The sequence below is a fragment of the Parasteatoda tepidariorum genome, chromosome 12, assembly GCF_982258835.1.
Source record: "Parasteatoda tepidariorum strain Cologne lab strain chromosome 12, Ptep-v5.0, whole genome shotgun sequence".
Taxonomy (NCBI): Eukaryota; Metazoa; Arthropoda; class Arachnida; order Araneae; family Theridiidae; genus Parasteatoda; species Parasteatoda tepidariorum.
This window is the reverse complement of record NC_141766.1, coordinates 56485318-56503249: the sequence shown is the minus strand read 5'-3', so window position 1 is coordinate 56503249 and position 17932 is coordinate 56485318. Positions and strand designations below refer to the sequence as shown.

General features: G+C 29.6%; 1 protein-coding gene across 1 annotated transcript in view; it reads right to left on the bottom strand.

Annotated features, from left to right (window-relative positions):
• LOC107439090 (transient receptor potential cation channel subfamily M member 1) overlaps positions 1-17932 on the bottom strand; it is a 49661-nt gene that overhangs the window by 5497 nt on the left and 26232 nt on the right. Inside the window, exons 12-22 of the mRNA XM_087155941.1 lie at positions 16652-16884; positions 14742-14877; positions 14154-14294; positions 13135-13215; positions 11263-11409; positions 8346-8474; positions 5975-6250; positions 3732-3909; positions 2380-2515; positions 2091-2302; positions 1305-1440 (exon numbers count right to left, since the gene is read on the bottom strand). Of these exons, the coding sequence (XP_087012067.1) occupies positions 1305-1440; positions 2091-2302; positions 2380-2515; positions 3732-3909; positions 5975-6250; positions 8346-8474; positions 11263-11409; positions 13135-13215; positions 14154-14294; positions 14742-14877; positions 16652-16884 (1805 nt within the window). The remainder of the gene's footprint in view (positions 1-1304; positions 1441-2090; positions 2303-2379; positions 2516-3731; positions 3910-5974; positions 6251-8345; positions 8475-11262; positions 11410-13134; positions 13216-14153; positions 14295-14741; positions 14878-16651; positions 16885-17932) is intronic.

Below are 17932 nucleotides of genomic sequence, written 5' to 3'. Positions count from 1 at the left end.
CAACCATCGCCTCCTTCATTAAAAAGCCTCCGCACGTTTTTTTATAAGTAGTCTGCGCTGGCTAATTTAAAAGTGAACCAGTTGTGCGTATGAACCCAAATTCTATTTTAAAAGTACTTGAGAGAAATTTATCATAGATATTTGAGAATTGAATCTGTAGTGGCTGATAAGTAAATAAGACAAACCAATCATTTTCATAAATTAAACAAATTTTTAGACATATTTTTGCAACCACTTTCTTATTTTTACTGGATTTTCTATTAAATGGCTCTTTCGTAAACTGGTTTACCTTCATAGTGGTCAGATCGGACTACTTATAAGAAATCTTCGTGGAGGCTTTCAGTTATAGGAGGCGTTGGCTCAACCAACAGTTGATTTCAGGAGGCTCCAAAAACAATTAAGAAGGTGAGCAGGAAAAAAAATCTTTTCTTCAATTTGAAATTTCATGCATTTCAAGTGACAACTTCAGAATTTCGCCTAGGCCAATTGTAGAGTCCTGGGGCCACAGCATGACAGAGGCAAGCCCGGACACTTTGCAGTGTATCAGTTGCAACAATAATAAAACTGCCTTTATGAAAAAAGCGACAATATATTCTTAATTACACCCCCTTAAGATAATCTATAATTTATTTACCTACCAGTTTGTCTTAAATATATTACATACACAAATTTTCAGAATTATTTTCTCCAATACCCTCTTGTAGGTATTGACATTCTTCATTCGGGTATCAGAATTACAGTGTGCTGACCACTCCTTCTGAAGCACCATTCTAGATGGGCTAACCTTGCCATGACAGTAAGAAGGACAGATAGCACAGAGAGAAAAGAATGAAACAGCATACCTTTGACTGGCAGTCGTACCTGGCACCTTCCTCAGCTCCCTAACCACCATACTTGGTAGTCGGGGAATTCTCAAAATAAAACATAAATTTTAGTTTAGTAGTAAATACTTTAGTAGCTATGGATATGCTGCTTATCCAAGATTAATGTATATAATGAAAAAATATAGTTGCCAGTATTTATTATTTTGAAAAAGGGACGCGCTCTGAAAATTCAACATTGGTGTTTAAACGTTTAAGATAGCGTAAATCTGTAGTGAATCCTCTGCAATAAAACTAGTGAATCCTTTTTAATTAAATTATTAAATCAGTTTTTTTAAATAATCTTTAATCATTAATTTAAATAAATTAATAAATTCTATTTAATTAAATTATTGAATCCGTTTTGAATCCACTTTAACTGAATTAATCAATCCTTTTTGAATCCTAGAATGATGAAGACATGATGAAACTTCTAGAATTTACCTTTGATCAATTTTTGCAGCTTCCAAGGCAACCTCATCAGGATTTCCGATTTTTTTGAGATATTTTGCACGAGCCTCTTTTTCAAATAATCTCAAGTTTCCAACATATACTCGTCTTAAGCGTCTTTGCATTTGACCTAAAATATAAAATATTATAATTATTACCTATCAGAAAAGTGAATACATACAGTTATATTTAAACCAACACAAAATTAATTTAGACGCAACGTAGTTCCCAACATTAACATTTTTCCGACGAGAATTAATTAGCAATTGAGTTAGCAAATGCGGAAAGAAATTGCTCCAATTTCGATGAAACTTAAATTGTACCAAAATGAATTACTAGACTTCAATATATTTCTAATTATTTGCATGTAAAAAGAAGTATAAACCAAAATTTGTGTAAACAAGAATCAAATATTATAATACAAGTTTTGTAACTACTTTAAATACAAAAATAATAGGCTTACTTTTTTATGAAAAACAACTGTACTTTTAAATGAACACCACACTTTTTATTACGCGATTTTCTCACTCTCCACATTTTTTCTCTCCGTTTCCATGGTTTCGGCAAATCTTGATTTTTAACCACGCAAGTAGATTCAAACTTCTTATTAAAACGTACTCCCGTGGGGAAAAAGTAAGATTCACCGAACCCATGGAAATGGAGATGATAAAAATGAGTGAATGCGAAAGCGCATATCCCTGAGATTTCTATTGTATTTGTAAAGACTTATAAATAGAATTGAGAGCTACAAATAGAATTAATAGGGTTCGAAACACTTACATTTTTCATTCATGACATGAAGGCAGCAACAACACTTTAAATATATTTTTCTATATATCTTTAAACATATGTAATATGTTCCACAGAGTAAATCTTCAATTATCAGAAAAGGTGGTGGGAGTGTTGATCTTCGGGAAAATTGAAGTCCGGATACATAAACTTCAAATAAATATATTTCTCTTGAATTTGTATTCACTTCATCAAACACATGTCTAAAAAATCAATTTTATCGTGAGTGAGTACAATAAGAAATGAAAATGTTACATTAAATTATTTATTGTGTACTTACGTAAATACAGCGATTAACATATTAACCAGCAAGATATTGCCAATGAGCATATATGCAGCGAGCATAATAGGAACTATCCAAGCATGAGGACTTTGGTGACAAGTTGAGGGGTCTTCATCACAGGTAGGAAATCGGCCTATACAATAGAAAAATGGCTTTAACCGTTACTGCTAATGAATTTTATTAAATATTCAAAGAACAATTTAATGCAACCCCTGTCTAAAAGATCTAAATACAACATTTTGTCTGACTTTATAAAAAAATTGAAGCTACGTCAAAACAAAGCGAATATTTTCACTCATTAGCTACCACAATGAGTTAAAAAAACGCAATTGAATGACTTTAGGTCGACATAAAAATAACATGCTGCACTGGACAAGAATCAAACAATAATTTCAACGATTAAAATGGCTAAATTACAACTAAGATTAAAATAAGTAATTTACCAATAAGACTATACCAATAAGATTATAATCAAGCGGTGACCTCAAATATGCTAATTAATAAGTGCAGGCGACATTTTTAGTTACGGAATCACACAAAAAAAACACACTTTTTCTGAATAAGCATACCTTTTATGGACGGATTCGAATTTCTCAGCCCCAAAATATAAGGGATATCCATTATTTGGTAATATGTTTGGTCAGAAGAGCTGTTCCAAGTTTGGTCCCCTTACTGTTAATTTTAATTTTTACCGTATTTCAAAAACTGTTAATTTTAATTTTTGCCGCATTTCAAAAACAGAATAGAATTTTTTTTTTGCATACAATGATAAAATTCGTTTATCTAAAGACGCAAAACATACAAAATATAACTTTTAGTAAATATTTATTATTGTTTACCCTTTTATTTAACAGAGGTTGAAAAAATTTTGAATGGTGAGGTACAAAATTTTCTGCATCATTTTAAAGAATACAATTTTACAAGGCAAATTATAAAGTTTGAGCAAAATTGATTGAATAGCTCCTGAGAAATCGAATTTTAAATAACTGAAATTTTTAAAATTCAATTTCCCATGAACTATTCTACCAATTCACGAACTTTTCAACCATATAAAACTACATTCTTTAAAATGATTTCCCAGTTCATAAATAAATCAAAAGTTATTCAGTGTGGTCCGTTTTTTCCCGCTAACTGTATTATTAGTTTCTTTTATTACACCCTCTTGCACAACACCAAGAATGTTAAAATTTACCCTTTTTTTTATCTCTCACCTTTTCTGACATATGAACGCTAGTTTAGCAACGATCACTGTATATATTATCCATTCGCGATCACTACATACTATATATAAAGAACGTGAACTAGAGTATAGAAATAGTATTTTATGCATATTCAAATGTAAAGTATACCTGCCGAGTCTTCATCTAAATCTAATTCTCCAAATAGATGCCAATAAGGAAGTGAAAAAATCTCTGTAATAACATTCCAAAATGGTTGACGTTCGCGGTGTAAAAGTGCTACACGGCCAATTCCATAGCACAAAATACAAACAGCAACAATAAGAAAAAATACGATCAGGTCGCCAATCTGAAAGTAAAACAAAATACATCTTTCAATACTGCTGATAGCTTGCACTGATTTTTTTCATACTTTGAATATCGCTAATAGTTTGTTCACAATTTATTGTTGTTTTCTACCCATCTATGCATCTTCTACTAATAAAAACTCGTCATTTCAAAGTGCACGTATGTTTTTAGTTCTGTAGTAAGGAAAATTATATTTTTGATTTAAAATATCTGTTGATTATTATTAAATATTTTTATAATTTGGAGTTTCTCTCCGCTTCAGCTCTATTAAGTTCGAATTCATCGTAATATTCTCTCCGTACTGTGAATATGTTTGATTAAAAAACTAAATTTATTTATGGAATCACTGCATATATGCAATCTAAATTAATTATTCTTCAATATATTTTATCCTAAAAATAACTCTACTAAATCTTGTGTGTATCATATTTTACTATAATTATAAATTTAAGTGTTACTAAATACTTAAAATAGTGGCAGAAACTTTTCGCTAAGAGTGTAAGAGAACACTCTTGGAGTTTTCACAACACCAGGAATTATCCTTGGTTCTTAGTGTAGTGAACACCAAGGACCAAAAGTTATCATTACACCACTTTGGTGTAAAATATTTGCCCCCCTTTTTAGTGTGAAGATACTTAAAATTTTTTCACAGTGTATTAGTATTCATACTATTTTAAATATAAAAATAATTCTACGAACTCTTGTTTATATCAAATTTTACTATAATTGTACATTTTAGTGTTAGTAAACACTTAAAATGGTGACAGTTACTTTTTGCTAATAGTGTAGGAGAACACTCTTTGAGTTTTCACTTCACCAGGAATTATCCTTGATTCTTAGTGTAGTAAGTTACCAAGAACCAAGAGTTATCACTACACCACTTTGGTGTAAAATATTTTTCCCCCTTTGTAGTGTGAAGATACTTAATTTTTTCACAGTGTAATAGTATTCATACTATTTTAAATATAAAAATAATTCTACTAACTCTTGTTTATATCAAATTTTGCTATAATTGTAAATTTTAGTGTTAGTAAACACTTAAAATGGTGGCAGCTACTTTTTGCTAATAGAGTAAGAGAACCTTCTTTGAGTTTTCACTACACCAGGAATTATCCTTGGTTCTTAGTGTAGTGAACACCAAGAACCAAGAGTTATCATTACACCACTTTGGTGTAATATATTTGCCACCATTTTTAGTGTGATGATACTTAAAATTTTTTTGCAGTGAATTCATATAATTTTATATGAATTTCCATAATATCAAATTTTCTTCATGATGTCTAATTAATATTTATTTGCATAATATTCTTAGTATTCTGAGACTTGTTTTCAACTCAACTAGTGATTATCATCATATTTTATAAAAATTAAGCCCAAAATCTCTCAGGCTTGGTACGTGGCTTATAGACAATATAAAGCATGCTTTCTTCAAGGTAAAGAAAAAATATTTTCATTTCGCATTATTTACTCTAGCATAATATACACCGAAGAGTCATTACAATATGACCACCCTGCTAATAACATGTAGGACCACCTTTAGCCCTCAAAACTGATAGCACCCGCCGTGGCATTGATTCCACAAGGTGTTGATAGGTAGTCTGAGGTATCTGGTACCAAGCGCTCACCAACTGGTCCTGCAATTCCCTCACATTGCGAGGGGGTAGCGTGGCAGCACGAATTTCGTTTTTCCAAGTAGGACCACAAATGCTCTATTGGATTAAAGTCAGGGGAATTTGGGGGCCAAGACATGACTTGAAAGTCACTGGAATGTTCCTCGAACCAATCCATGACGATTCGACCCTTATGACATGGTGCATTATCCTGCTGGTAAACACCATCCCCCGCAGGAAAAACTGTTGCCATGAATGGGTGAACCTGGTCTGCAACTATGTTCAAGTAGCTTACAGACGTCAGGGATTGTTCTATGAGGATTCTGGGTCCTAATGTGTGCCATGAAAACATTGTTCCTGGGCGAGAAACCATGAAAACCTGGGTGAGCCCATTGTTATAAATGGAGGGTGGTCATAATGTAATGGCTATTCGGTGTAAATCAAGGCTCTACTTACCATTCTCTTTAAAACTATAAGTTTTGGCCCAATGTGTGACATGGTCATGTAAAATTCATATAGTCGTATATAGCTAAGAATGCAGCTAAATGTGTAGATAAGATGAATATCGTCTAATCTTATCCAATTAGAAATGTATATAAATTGGGATAGAGCTCTTAAAGAAACACCAACAAAGAAGAAAATCACCCAAACTACGTCTAATTTATTCCAAAAATAGCCGTGTAACCATTCCATTAGCTTATTATCTTTTGGATCACTTGGTTGCTGAACAATCTAAAAATAAAAAAGTAAAAATTCAGAATTATGATTTTGCAAAAATACACTTTTAACTAAATTACTGCTGCCATTTATCAAAAATAATATGAAACTAGTAACAGACAGTATCGATTTCATTTAGAGTTTTGAATGAAGACATTGTTAACAAGTTATTTTCTGTTTTCTTGTGCGAGATAAACTATTTCGAGCCGAATACTTTTTCTATATAAAACCATGATTTAAATTAAAAGTAGTTTCAAGAAATTTAGCAAGATTTTGCTGTGAACATGCACCAAATAAATTAGATAGACTAGGAAAATCGCAATTAAAGTAATGCCTTTTAATTTTAAAAGTCGATCACTGTCAAAATATGGTTAATGGTTTTCTGTAACTAGAGCAGACAATCGCCGGTTCATTTGGTGGCTGTGTGTTAATCTTGCAAGGCTAATACGTAATCTGTTTATTAGTATTTCAATCGTTCTGGAGCAATTTACGAAGACAGTTTAGGCTATATGTTTGTCAAAAAAAATTTATTGAAAATTTTGATTACAAAAGTTTTGATTTTTACAACACCAATTTTACTCTGCAGTTTTTGATTTTTGATTTATTTTCGTTAAGTTCAACATCAGATAATCTTCCAAATCATCGACTGCTAAACGAACGATTATTTACTTAGAGTTAGTATAAAAATTATTTTATTTTTTTTTCCAACCCCTTTAGCAATTTAGCTTCAAAATCCGCTATTCATTTAATTACATTTGCAATTAATTGAGAAATTTCGTTTTGAATTATGAAAAAAGATTTATTGAAAAGTACAGGGCCAACTCATTATTAAAGAATGTTATATTTCAAAGATTTTCTTTTCTCATACTATCAAATCTTGTTATTATAGGGTAGTATAATTTGCAATACACTAAAATGGTAATTGCGAGAAAAAAAACCTGATCATTTTGAGCTTTCTTTCAAAAAGTACAAAAACTACTTAGAAAATTGCTTGTAAATTCTTTTAAATTTTTAAGATATTCAAATCAAACATTTTTCATTAGTTGCCAAATACGATGGATCACAACATTGTGAAGAAAAATTATTTTTAATTTTTTCCGCGCTTGCGCAGTATAAGGTATGAAGAAAAATTTTTTTAAATTTTTTCCGCGCTTGCGCAGTATAAAAGAACTACATTATATACTTGCTACCGTGAATGACAGAAATCGAAAGAATGTCGACTTTCACCCGTGAATGTCAGCAATCACATTATTGCTTTGGTGAATGTCTGAGATATTTGTTATCTCCCATTTGATATTAATTTATTCGTCGCTATTATTATATTTATTCTATATTTTAATATCTGTTGAGGATGGATTAGGAGAAACATCAGTGTTCGGAGTATCTGTTGAATGCATACTAGACAGTGGGACTTGACTTTCAAAACCTTTATGTAGGACATATCGGACAAATGCATACCGGGCAGAGGCACTTAACTAGACCTAGCACATATTTCAGACATTTACCAAAGCTACTATCTGATTGTCAACTTCCACTGGTGGAAGTCAATAACCACCTATTTCTGTCATTAACAGTATCATACTCATATCTTGCACAGTTAGTAACAAAGATTTTTCATACTTTAGAAGGATAATTTTGTAATGAATTTTTAATTGCTCCAAAAATTTTGTTGAATTCTATTAAATATTTTTCAAGCCATATTAAAAAAATTGTTTTTTTTTATGAAAATGTCCGTATCTTCATGAATATCTAAGCTACGTTTACGAAATTTTATACACTTATTTTAAATGACAACCAAACTGATCGATACAAGTTGCAAAGGTATTGCTTGATTGACTGGCATAGTGTATTCAAAAATATTTCTTCTCTTTCGTAATTTATTGTCGGTCCCTCTAACCACTAAAAGCTTTAAGCTGTACTGATAAGTATGAAAAATCGCAAGCAATAAAGTTACAAAATAATCCTCTAAGTATTTCTTGAGAAATTTAAAAACATGTAAAATAAACTGAAAGAGTATCTTCCATAGAGTAGCGAAAGAGTATCTTCCATAATTAGCTTTCTGCTATGAACATTTTACATATGTACTGAAATAATTTATAGATCTTCATACTTCTTTTCCAATGTCCAGAATCAAACTGAATGCCCAAACATGAAGAATAATTTCTGGCCAGTTTACAACATCTCGAAAGTCAAAAAGTATCACATATGAAAATAGGAAAAGATAGCACAAATAGGAGTACTGTCAAATAAAAGAGCATATGTTAAAAATTATTCAAATTTTAGCCATAAATAAAAAAGTTCATGAAAAATAATGCCCGTGCAATGCAACTTAAAAAGTATTTTTGTTAGACAAAATCAATTGCTTATAGTGGATGCTAAATTTGCTAATGGTAGGGTAAACCAACCAGTGAAGGAACACTACCCAGTGAAGGAACATTTCATATATATTGATTAAAAATAAGAATTTGAAAGTTTTTCTTTAGATTGATTGGTAACAATAGCTTACTGCAAACAATAGGAAGTCATCTAGCAATGTTTTGGATTACCTGGTCCAATAGAGTTCTCTGGAAAAAGTTTTGAATTTGTTATTATCTCTGCAACACATTGTTTCTTTGAAAAAATTATAAGGTGAGTGTTTGTATTTATATGTTTGAAGTGGAATTAATTGCACGCAATAGTTTTATTTTTCTCACTGTGAAAAAGAAAATTCAAAATATAGTTATTGAAGTTGCGTTTTATTTTTTTAAGCATCATAGCATAATAAAGTACTGAGATACGGGAGTGTTTATTCACTGGATCACCAAACGATGAAAAACCAGTGAAAGTGATCCTTTACTGGATTTTTTTCTAAGTTAATGAAAATAAAAGATAAACTTTAATTTTGTTGTACCTTTAGTGATGTTCCGCATCAAAAGTATGTTAAAAATACGAAAAACAACTTCTAACCAGTGAGGGAACAGGTATGTTCCTTTACTGGGCATAGATTTCCCAGTGAATGAACAGTATGTGTTAATATCTTGACACTTTAATTTTCAATTCATGATTACAAAAAAAGGTTAACATTTTTCAAGTATTTATATGTTATAATTTCTAGAATAGGCTTGTTTTTAAATATTTGTATGGCTTATGAATTCATAAGGAGCATTAAAAAATAACCAAAATTAAGTGTTCCTTTACTGGGTGTTCATTCACTGGTACGAGCTGTTCCTTCACTTGGTCTTCTTACTACTTGTTATATGAACTTCCAAAACTTTAAAACAATAGTATGTGAGCTCTCTACAATTTTTTTACATAATTTGCAAGTAGTAACAAATATGCTGACACTATCATTTAACTAAAATTACGAATTTTGAAATTAATATGATATTTTAAAAGGCAAGCGAAGCTTAAGTGTTCCCTCACTGGTTAGTTTACCCTACAAAAGAATATTAAAATTAGCAGAGAACTTGCACATCGTTATTATTTTCGTGTGACTTTACTAAAGGAAGTATTTTGCGAAACAAAAAGAGTTGCTTAAAGTAGCTACAATTTAGTTTGAAAAAATATTTTCAAAAAAAATTTAAATTAAGCCGTAAACATTGCTGCTTTTCTTATTCATTTTAGCTTAACTATGATAATTCTTATTCATAGATCAAAATTGTCTTACTGTGAAGAAAATTTATATCGTCTTTGAACTTACTATTTTAGATTCAACTCAAACTGCAGTCTTAAGACATCGCTTGATATGTGTTTTTAAATAAATTATATTTTTCACACTTCCTCGACACTGTATCTTATGAACGGGAATTTGATTTCTATAGATTCAGCATCACAATAATTTCTAAATTATCTGTCTTGTCGTCTCGTATTTAATCTCATTTACTTCAGCGAAAATAAATAAACGGAATGCCTCATTTGTCTAGATAGCAATATTTAAGTTTCTTCTATCATTTATTCTCTTTATAAAATTTCAACTCTCATTATTTTTCATTCAATTTGCACTTTAAATCTCATAAAAACTCTTCGCGTAAGATCATACAACTTTTTACCACTTACGAAGAGAGGGATACTTAACAGCTCGAAATTGTGTAAATGTCTTTTTGTATATACTGATTTTGACGATTTTTGAGCTATTATTAGAGTATTTTACTACCGTAACCAACATTTCTCTAATCTGGTACAGAAATGAACTTTTGAGTCTTATCGTTTTATTCTGAGAAATATCGTCTTTTATTAATATCTGTGAGCATTTACTGTTATTTTAGCTGTTATAAAATGGGGAATAATCAAAATTAAAATGATTCTTTTCTACAAAGAGGGAAAAAAAGAGGTTTAGGGCATTAACAAGGACATGGTGCGTTAATATAGCAACAAGCTAACAAAACTTTCATTTGTTTTTGCATCTGTCAAATTGCATTGACCAACTAGTGTTTTTGTAAGAAAATTAACGAACATTTAATTATAAAAAACAAAAAAAATTTTTAACTATTATCGCAAAAATAGGTTATTCGTATTTTTTTTTTCACTCCTTTCGTCCCTAATTAGTTGCGACATTTGGGTCGAAAATTTTGTCCCATATCAGTTGCTACATTTCATGTAAATGGAGTCATAAATAACTTTCGATGCAGTTCTGTAGTTTGAAACCAGTAAAATTATACTAGCTAGAAGTTAGTTTTAAGCGATTACTGGTGAATGGGGCGTGACAAAATGGGGCGTGACTTTAGAGTGGCGAACACTAGACTTTGAAACTAATTTAGCACCGATTTAAGGAATTCTTGGTGAGTAACTGTTGGTGATTGAAAGCATAACTCACTGAAATCTTTGAAAACGTTCAAACAAAATCATGAAACTAACAGTATCAATAATATTCAAATGTTGCAATTAATTTGAGACAGAGGAAGTAATGAATAGGAATCTTAATGTTTGGAATCTGTCTCGAGCCATTAAAACGAAAGTTAATTCATCAAAAAACTACAAAGGAATATGCTTGATTAGGATTTTTTTCCTGTAAAAGGCAGTTAAAAAGGAATATTTATGAAATTACTTACAAAAAGCACCATCATTTTAATAGCCGGGCAAGAATAAAAAAAGTAAATTTTTTCAAAAATATTTGGCTCCCTTTCTGCATCAGGATCATGTCTGTATCTGAGGTATCCTAAGCCGATGAGTAAAGGATTGAAGATAGTAAGGCTAAGCTAACAAAAGAAAAATTAATTACAAGAAATTGAAAAACAAACAATTGAAAATTTATACTTATGAATTAAGGGCTTGCAACGCCAGGGGAGAAATTCAGTTTTGCGCCCCTTAACATAACGGTCTAAAATAATTAACATACTTTACAAACACTATTTAGATATGAATAACAAATATGAATTAAGCAAGGAAGGAATTATGCATAGATAAAATATGCTTTAAAATTATTTTATAATAAAATATAATGCCAAATTAATTGCAAACAATTAAAATTTAAACTTCAAAAAATAAGCTTCCCATATAAATGTAGATTTCTGTTTCAAACAATTTTTATACATTTTTTAAGTAATTCTCTTTTTTAAATAATATATACTACTATATCTAGCATACCAGTGTACCAATTTTTATGCATTTTCTTCAAACTGTTGTGAACATGTGCGTTTTCATTCTGGAATTCCGTTTTCCTTACAAATAATTTTTTAAACAAAATTGTGCAAATCTTTAAGTAGTTATTCTGAGAGAAATAAAGGAATAAAAATCTAGTGGCACCTAAGCTTATGTCTTAATGTGCATTATTTTTTTATTCATTTGAAATTATTTTCCTCACCACTACATATAAATTATTACAAATTTCATACGCAACATTACTTTGTTCTAGCTCTATCGTGGTAAGGTTTTTAAAATATAAGCAAAATTATAAAATTTTTAAAAATTTTGGTCTTTGAATGTCTACCATTTCATTAAAAAATTCGCAAAAAGCGTTGTAGTTCGTAGGCCTGCAAATGCAAGAAATACAGCAAAAGTGTGAAAAAATTATTTTAATTCACTACTTATGATAACAATCTTTTGTAATTCACTACTTATGATAACAATCTTTTGTAATTCACTACTTATGATAACAATCTTTTGTAATTCACTACTTATGATAACAATCTTTTGTAATTCACTACTTATGATAACAATCTTTTGTAATTCACTACTTATGATAACAATCTTTTGTAATTCATTACTTATGATAACAATCTTTTGTAATTCACTGCTTATGACAAATATTAAATTACAAAAAATTTTTAAGGAGGAAACGAAAAGTTTTTGCAATTATTTTCAATTTCTTCGACATTTAATACAATCGATTTTATTTATATCGTCTGGAACGCAAGATAAGTCTTGGTCTTTTTTACATTAAATTTCAAGTGCTACTGAGTTTTAAAGGTGATTGTAATTTTTATTCTTATTTTTCCAATTTAATACTAATGAATTTCAAAATTTACAAAAGATGATTGTAACAAACTCCGAACATTTATATTTTAAAAACATTAGAATTACATGAAAAAAATAAGAATAACTTAAAGCAAAAAAAAATTTGCATTAAATTGTTCTTATGCTTTATCTCCTAAAGAAGTTCTATACATGTACGCAGGAGCATGACATCAAAATTTCAAAATTGATTTTTCGCTAAAATTTTTTTCTTTGAACTTTTATTATATGCATGCCAACTCTCTGTAAGAATGCCATTGTCGATTAAAAATGTAAAAAGTGGTTGAAACCCTTTTAATTTTTATTTATTTCCGCTGTAAATAAAATCGAAAATAATATGTTTAAATTAAAAAATTTAATACCCCTTTACATCTTCTGAAAAAACCTTCCGTCAAAAGCGGAAAAAGTTGACAAGTGTGAATGAGCTTTTAAATGTTTTCCAATTTCAATTAAATGAAAATGAGACTTACCCTGAGAACTGTATTGCTTTCAAGTTTTCCAAACCACAATTGTTCTGTAAGCTTTATGCAGGTTTCTGAAGACATAAACCCCTAAGAAATTAGAAGAACAAAATTATTTCAGAGCAATATCATATATTCGTATAATAAAATATTCAATGGATAGGGAACTGAACACTTCGAAACTATGAGTGAAGACATAATCAAGCATATGATGATCTAAAATTTAAAACAGTGAACTTAAACTAATTACAGATTAATTGAGAGAGATACAGATACCTGAAGACATAAATCCCTATGAAGTTAGAAGAAGAAAAATAGTTCAGAGAAATATGATATATTCATATAATGAAACATTCAATGTATAGTGAAATGAAAACTTCGAAATAATGAGTGAAGACTTAATCACACATATGATGATTCAAAATTTAAAACAGAGAAACTAATTATAAATTGATTAGTTCTGATCGTTTAAATGCTCTCGCTAAATTAAAAAATATGCGTTTTGTTGCACAACTTGTTGTTATTTCACAACTATTTTAATACGTTTTGAAAAATATACCAGAAAAATTGAATGATTTTAACAGTTTTGATTTTTTTGGAAAAAGTATATGAGAAATCACGAGAGCTTTGAAAGTTTATGAGTTAAGTATTACCAAACCAAATATAAAAACCAGACAAAAATAATAACCAACAATAAATAGATATTTATTCAATAAATTTGGTAAAATTATCGGTATTTGATGAATTGGGTGTCAATCTTGTAGTTTGAAATATCGCCGTCTTAATTTCTAGCTAGTTAAGGCTAACGAGTCATTAAATTAATGGAGATAAAAACGAATGAACATGCCACTTTTTTAACAAATTTAAATTCTTGATTATCAAAATATGGATGGGTTATTGTGGGTATCAAGAATATGTCATGTTAACTTTTTAAAAACGTGAAATACATTTACTATAAAAATTTATATACCACTATCATAATTTTAAGGAACCACAGGACGCCCTGGTTTAGTAAGCAATGGTCTTACCCTGTCATATCCCAAAATTGCGAGATCCAATAATGTCATATTTCCCCAATAGCCATCCCGAAAGTTCAAAATTTCAGAGGTTTTTTTCCAGTCCATTTTGTCACATTCTTCAAGAACACCTGTTGCAATCTTTTCGAATTCCTGTTCAAAGAAAAAAAACTAAATTATTGAAGTCCAATAAATAATTATAATTAATTAATGAATAATAAATTATAAATAAATATTAAATAATAATAATTAATTAATTATAGCAATAATACTGAAAATTAATAACGATAATCATAATAATTCATTATAATAATCATAATAATAATTAATTATAATCATAATAATTAATTATACAAATTGTAATAATAATGAATTATAACACTTATTATAATAATAATTAATTAAAACAATTATTCTAGTAATAATTCATTATAATAATTATAATAGTAATAAGTAATAATTATAATAATTACAATAATGATAATATACTAAATAAATAATTATTATAATAATATTAATAAATATTAAGTAATAAATTAGTAATTAAATTAATAAAATACTTTTATATTTGTTTAAGAGAAAAAATTACTTCGTTTTTACCTTTTTTTTATCTACATAAATTGATTTTTCCTCGTTTTCATATGACACATTTAACCTCCAATACAGTGCAGTGGCAACTACAGACATTTGTAATGGTTTTTGGGTTTCCGTCCAGAAAAACAATGCCATTTCCGTCCTACATTATTGAGAAACAAAACTTTGAATGGTAAAATAACTTTCAATGTCAAAAATTGTGTTGTTGTCTTATATGACTCATTTAACCGTTTATATACTAACATATACAGTATTAACATATACAGTTTATATACAGTAGTTTTTGAATTTCAATCCAAAGATTTCCGAAAAAGAAAAAAAATCCGTCCTAAATTACAGAGAAACAGTAATTAAATGACAAAAAGGAATTCAAAGCTATGGAATGATTTCATCTGGCATAATTAACTTTTTTTATCCAGACTTTTTATATTGAAGTCATTCAAAAAGTGGCTTCATGAAAAATTGGTATAATGATAATAAACTATATCTATCGAATTTATAGAGCAGCAATAATTAAGAAACAACAACTTAAAAATCAAACCAACATGGTGTGATTTCATGATATATTTTACCTCCAATGCAATGCAGTGGCGAACAAAGCATCATGATGTTATTAAACCATTTGTTGCCATTATTTTTTATTTGTTTTAATTTTATCTCTTCATTAAAAACAACTTTTCTAATTAGCTTAATTTTTTTTTATGTAACCATTTAAATTAATAAGATTTATTTTATCAAAGCTTCAAACTGACAGACTATTGATTGTTAAAACGCTGGCAATGAATTGAAAAGAATCGTAACCACCTGTAAAATATAATATGAATGAAGAATAATATTAGCTTAGCATAAAAATTAATTTCGTTATTAAATATTGAAAAAGTGTTGAATGATTTTAAAGCTACATTTGCTTTAAAATATTGATGATGGTAATAAAAGTTGACATGTTTCGAGTGCTCAAAAATAGGCAGCCATTCTCATGACCGGGGGCGAAATGGACGCCTTTAATTTTTTAAATCATGAAATATTTATTTTTTTTGCTGTTCTTTGGAACTTTTAATTATAATTTAACTGCTAAATTCATAGCGTTACAAATCTGCATGGTATGTTTAAAATCTCACATCTCTTTATGTATTAAACATTAGCAATTTTTTTAAAATTTTAATTTCGCCAAAACTATTTTATCGTATCTCAATGCTTTATCGTATCTCAATATCGTATCTAGAAGAAGAGTTAGTGAAAGGTTTGTTGCCAAAATATAATTCGTAATAGTGAATAGTGAGTAGATTAATGGTATCAATTTCTTTTTTAAAAAAGTACTTAGTACATCACATATATATTATTGCGTATCACACTTTTCGAAAAATCATAAAAATCACAGCAAATTTACATTGTTACAAATTTGGTAGCTACGCAAAAAAAAACAATGATCGACCTAATACGATTATTTATGTAAAAAGTAATTATGTTTGAAAGCGATTTTTTACATAAAAATTAATGCTTAAAATATTATATTTCTGAACACAATAGATGTGTAGAACTTAAGGAGTAATTGCTTATGGTTATGTAGAAATACATTAATATGTTATTACATATTTTTTTGAATTAAAAAAAACTCCCTTGTGATTCTATCTTTTTTTTTTTTTTTGTATTTCTCCATTATTTACGCATATTACTGACTCACTATAAACATGATTTATTTTTGAAAAAACCTGTTTAAGGTCAATATAAAAGGTTTGTTACCAAAATATAATTCGTAATAGTCAACAGTGTGTAGATTAATTTGATTATTGTTAACAATTTAAAAAAGTACTTTATGCATCACATTTATACTCTTGAATATCACACTTTTCGAAGAATCACAAATATATGCAAATTTACATTTCTATAACATTGTCAGCTTTGCAAAAGTATCTTACCTGAGAACAATGATCGACCAAATAAATAGTTCTCTAAAAGGCTGTTCAAAATGCTCTCCGGATATTCCTGTTGATTCAATACCTCTTTTACAAGTAATATCTCTTTGATAGACATCATGCCGGTGTTTTCTCATTAAAAAACCCAGAAAATTTGATATGTCTCTGAGATTAAAATACCTGTCTTTATGAGTCAAGTCTTTTAAGACAACTAGTGCAGCTTCATTTTCAGATATCTAAAAGAGAACAGATTGCAAATCAAATATATTGCCACTGAATCTTTTATTTTGCACAAAATGTATGTTTGTTTAAACGAGTGAATGAAGTCAAATTCGCAGCATAATAAATATTTCGGGGAAAAATGCAAATTCTAACTCCTGGCATTCGATTTCATTCGAATCGTTTGCAAAACTTAAAAATTAGTATTATCTTTGTTATAAAGGAGCCAAAAAATTTCCAATTTTATGTCGGTGAGTTTTTAAATCCGAACACAGCTCGAAATACGTATTTTCGAAATTGGAAACAGCAACAATTGCACCTTTTCAGTTTTCAACCGAAATTCAACGACTAGATGGAGAATTGCGTGCTTGCATTTCATTACTTAATTAAACACTGAACATAATCATTACGGGGCAGAGTGCTTGAATTCGAGGTTGGGGCAGCTATATAAATTACTGTCGTAAATTCGCATTCAGAGCGCTAAGCGATTATGTGAGTTTTAAAACTCTAAATTCCAAAAATGAAAATTTACTATCACAGTTACAAAATAATAGCATCCGTAACAACCTTGTGAAAACAACTGTTGACTTCAGTCTTTTTTCTTAAATAAAAGACTTATTTAGTAAAGCGTACAGTTGTTGTTGTCGTAGTCTTTTCAGACAAGGCATGCTAGTATTCTTCTTTTCCAGTGGCGCCATCTAGGGCCAAGAACTCGTCACAAATACCCCAGACACGTTAATAGGGCGGACCTGAGCAGTGGTGGCTTAGGAGATAGAACGTTTGCCTTCGAATGAGAAGAACCGGGTTCAAATCCCAGTGATGGTTGGTCGATGCGAATTCCGCACCCGGGTTGCACCGACCACAATGCTAACGTGAAATATCCTCAGTGGTAGATGGATCATGGGTTAGAGTACACTTGCCATCAGGCTCGCTAGCCAAGTGAGGATTTCGTGGTTTTCCTCTCCATGTAACGCAAATGCGGGTTAGTTCCCTCAAAAAGTCTCCCACAAAGGCAAAAATTTCCCAATACTTGATCCAGAAGTTCCCTTGTCTTCTGGATTAGGT